This window comes from Populus euphratica, unplaced genomic scaffold (genome assembly GCF_000495115.2).
Source record: "Populus euphratica unplaced genomic scaffold, PopEup_1.0 scaffold111.1, whole genome shotgun sequence".
NCBI classification, from domain to species: Eukaryota; Viridiplantae; Streptophyta; class Magnoliopsida; order Malpighiales; family Salicaceae; genus Populus; species Populus euphratica.
The window spans coordinates 1,869,331-1,873,256 of NW_011499877.1; the positions used below are offsets into that span (position 1 = coordinate 1,869,331).

At 34.2% G+C, this 3,926-nt stretch overlaps 1 protein-coding gene across 2 annotated transcripts; it reads right to left on the reverse strand.

The window, feature by feature from the left end:
- Nucleotides 1–327: 327 nt before the first annotated feature.
- Nucleotides 328–2,104, reverse strand: LOC105128652 (mitochondrial import inner membrane translocase subunit TIM17-2-like). Of its 2 annotated transcripts, XR_842911.1 has the most exons (2): nucleotides 1,243–2,104; nucleotides 328–483 (listed from the first exon to the last, which is right to left on the reverse strand). XR_842911.1 is itself a non-coding variant. In XM_011030415.1 (1 exon), the coding sequence occupies exon 1, from the start codon at nucleotides 1,983–1,985 to the stop codon at nucleotides 1,320–1,322; it is 666 nt and encodes a 221-aa protein (XP_011028717.1). In that variant the 5' UTR covers nucleotides 1,986–2,104; the 3' UTR covers nucleotides 974–1,319. The 2 variants fall into 2 exon arrangements, 1 of the variants encoding a protein (XP_011028717.1); XM_011030415.1 differs by lacking the exon at nucleotides 328–483 and having other exon boundaries at nucleotides 974–2,104.
- Nucleotides 2,105–3,926: the final 1,822 nt, after the last annotated feature.

Below are 3,926 nucleotides of genomic sequence, written 5' to 3' on the forward strand. Positions count from 1 at the left end.
TGCCTCCTTTTATAGGCCAAAATTGGGAACTATTGATTTGATGACTAATTGATAAGTGGGTGACCAACTTTTGACTTGGTGACAATCCTTATCTTCTCTTGTCTGCCCAAAACGTCATTGATAACGTCAAAACTGGAGCCAGGTGCAAACATGAAAGTTGTAGGCAATTGTCTCAGCTTTCTTGTGTAAAAAATTCAGCTCATTTGGACTTCTAGAACTCCAGATATGGCCAAAATACCGAACAGTGCTCGGGCTGGAAGACAGATTCGGGCTTCTTTGTTGTTTCTACAATTTGGACTTGATAAGTAAGAGGCAGTGTCTAATGAACAAGGTAAGAGGCAGTGTCTAATATGTGAAGGAGCTGTCCAATTTTCAACTGCGGTGGTCAATAAACCAGCACAGCTAGTTAGCTAAAGTGACGCCCATCATTCTTCAGCATATTTATATCTCTAGGTATATATTCTGTTGCTGAATCCCTAACGCCTGCAAGAAGCACAGAACAAATAAACACGTCTATTAACTGCTGACAGTAAATCGCTAGGTTTTTATGACTGAAGAGGAAGAAACTAAAATGTTCAGCAACAGTAACAGTTTACAGCCAGATCAAGAGAACACCCACTCACCAAAAAGTAGTGCCATCAACAATATCTCATCAATATAGAACATCTCCAACGGTAGGGAAAAGGAGAATTTGTTTTCTAACTCCATGCCTGTTTCTACTCAATATTTCATCATCATATGCAATAACTATTTCTCAGACATTGATAAGAAATCCAGCCACAGAGTACTAAAAGTAGAACATAGGAGGATAAATGAAGCCCCAAGCCAGAAAAGATATACTAAATCCAATCAAAGCATTCCTACCAATTAGCGAAAAAGGCTGATCCTTAACATGCATTGCAAAGGCACAAAATGAAGTTACCAAAGTAAACATAAAAACATCAAATGCAAACACACAAGCTGACACAAAATATAGAGAGATGGAGGCACAGCCACAAACACTGTATTTGCAAACCGAGTTTCAACAAGCCAGAACTTGGTCTCCATGATATTGGGATACCATTTCCCATCCAATAACATTGAGAATTAGTCACCCAAGCAAAAATTCATTAACCTCAGCCAAAAAAAAAAAAATACAAAATTGGCAGTGAATTATTATACATTGCTGCCGCTCTGTTTCATAATTCAAGCAGAGAAATAAAATTTCAAAGAGGACAAGGATCGAGTTCAACAAGTTTGTACCTTCACAAGCTCCAAAATCATTACCTCCTAATAACAAGTTTATAAAACCCTAAACAAGCTCATCTTTTTCGATTTTTTCATTTGTACTCAAAATTTGGCACTGGTGGTGCATCAAAGCTCTCTAAAATCTCAGTCTTGCTTCCGCTTATATTAGCCTCTGATTCCTTCTTCCCTCCACCGAACCACCCACCGAACCACGAACCCGAATTCGTCTCACTTGCAGATGCACCCTCTTGGGCATGGGCGTGGGGCTGGCCCATAGGAGAACCATGCCCACCAGCCATAGAAGGAACAGGATCTTCAATCATAATAGGCATCTCCTGTTGAGCACTCATTACCTTATTGAGCATAATTCCAGCTCCTTCAATCAAAGCCAGTAACACGCCACCAAAAAGAGCAGACCGACCCGACGCGCCAAGCCCTTGCCGCATGGAGAGGAAGCCACCGGTGGCGGCGCCAGCGATGATCGAGTTCCATGGATCTTCCTTCTGGCGGAGGTAAACCATTGAGCAGTCGAAGGCAGAGAAGAGGCCGCCCCAGACGGCAAAGCTACCGCCAACACGCGGAGCGTTCATGCGAACTGCTTGAGTTCCGCCGATAAGCCGCGTGCCTGTTGGAGAGTTGTAGAGGCCTTTGATGAAGTGGAAAGCTGAGCCACCGACGGCTCCCATGCCGAAAGCGCCGCCGATATCATCGATAATACGATCTGGACACGGCTCACGAGAAGTTTCAGGTGTTCCCATATCGGCTATAGGACTCTTTTAGAGGGAGGTTTTGTTAGGTTCGTTCGACAGGAAAGAAGAGAGCGGCAGATTTTTTATTTTTTATTTTTTTTAAGTTTTCAGCTTTGAAGGAGGGTTTAGAGGAAATGGGTCTATTTTACGATATTATCCTTGAAATTACTATATTTCCTTTTGTATTTCGGTTTGTAATGTCGGTTTGCATTTCGGTTTCATTACAGAGTAACAGGACTACTTTTTTATAGTCACTTTTTTTCAGTGGCAGATTTATTTATTTATTTTTCAACTTTGCAGGAGGGCTTTTAGAGGAAATGGGACCATTTTATGATATTGTACTTGAAATTACTATATTTTCTTTTGTATTTCGGTTTGTAATGTCGGTTTGTTAAGAGGAATAATACTATTTTTATAGACTTTTTCTTTGATATTGTTCTTGAAGCATGCTATGGTTTTATTTTATTTTTAATTAACAAAAACAAGGTATAAAAGAGGTGCTTCATTATTCAAAATTTTCTTGTTTTGGGATTTAATCTAATTTCATGAGATAAAATTTTAATTTGTAAAACAAATAGAAAATATATGATTAATCTTGAAGTTTCATAATTTTTATTTTGGTTTTAAAGTTTTTTTATTCATATTGTAGTCCTTTAATTTTTTAAAAATAAAGAAAATCATCAAAAAATAACGAACGTGAGAGAAACTCATTGGTTTGCCACATTCATGCCATAAAAAATATTGTTCTTGATGTCAATGAATTTCATTTGACGATGGAAGTTCCATTGATATGTTTTTCCTCCTTATCTTGCTTGATAAAATGAATCAAGGTTGGGAGGTTTTTCAGTTTGATTTTGTATTTTTAACTAATTTTGGGCTTTGTTTGTTTGCTGAAAAGTAGTTTTTTTTTTTTAAAGTGAATTCTAAAAAAGTGAATTACTTTCTGATATTTGACAGTGTAATGGAAAATAAGTTGAATAATAGTTTTCAGTGTTTGGTTATGTTATGAAAAATAAGTTGAAAAATAACTTATTAATATTTTATTTTTCTCAAGTTTATTAAAATAGTAAGAAACAAATCTTACAACTTAAATAGTTGAATGAGAATGAAATTGAAAAAAAAATATAATTTCATAAATTATCTCCAATAAAATAAATAATAATCAAAATAATAAAGATCAAATTTAAAAAATTTTAAAAATAATAGATGAAGAAATTAAAATAATAATAATCAACATTTCATAAATTATTTCAAATAAAATAAGTAACAATCAAAAGAATGAGGACCAAATTTGATAGATAAAGAATTCAATAAAAAAATGATAAGGAAAAAAGCAAATAACAATTATAAAAATAAGGACCAAAGTTAATATAAAAATTAAATTTTAAGAGATGAAATTGAAAAATAAATATTTAAAACAAAATATATATAGCAATCAAAAGTTTAAGGATCAAATTTTATATAATCAGCAAATAATAATATTTTTAAATTTTTTACAACTTCCGGAAAGTGTTTTCCAAGCCCAAATTTTTAAACAGACAAAAAATAGAGAGAAAAGAGGGGAAGACCAGAAAAATAAAAAACAGAAGAGAAGAAAGAGGGTAAAGGATAGAAGAGAAAGGAGAGAGAAAAAAAGAAAAGAAAATAAAAATGAAAAAAAGAAAGAGGCTCTCTGACATGACCACAAGATTGTTGTCTTCTCCCAAGTGCAGGAGTGTTGAAGTAATAAATAACCCAGCAAGACCGGGGTCGAACCACAGGGAGGTTAATTATACAAATTATAAACAACAATTATAAACAACAACAATAGTAACAATAACAACAACAATAATAATAGTAGCAATAACAATACTAATAATAATAATACTAGTAGTAGTAGTAGTAATACTAATAATAATAAAGAAAAAGAAGAAGAAGAAGAAAAGTTGACGAGAACTTTGAGATGGAAAA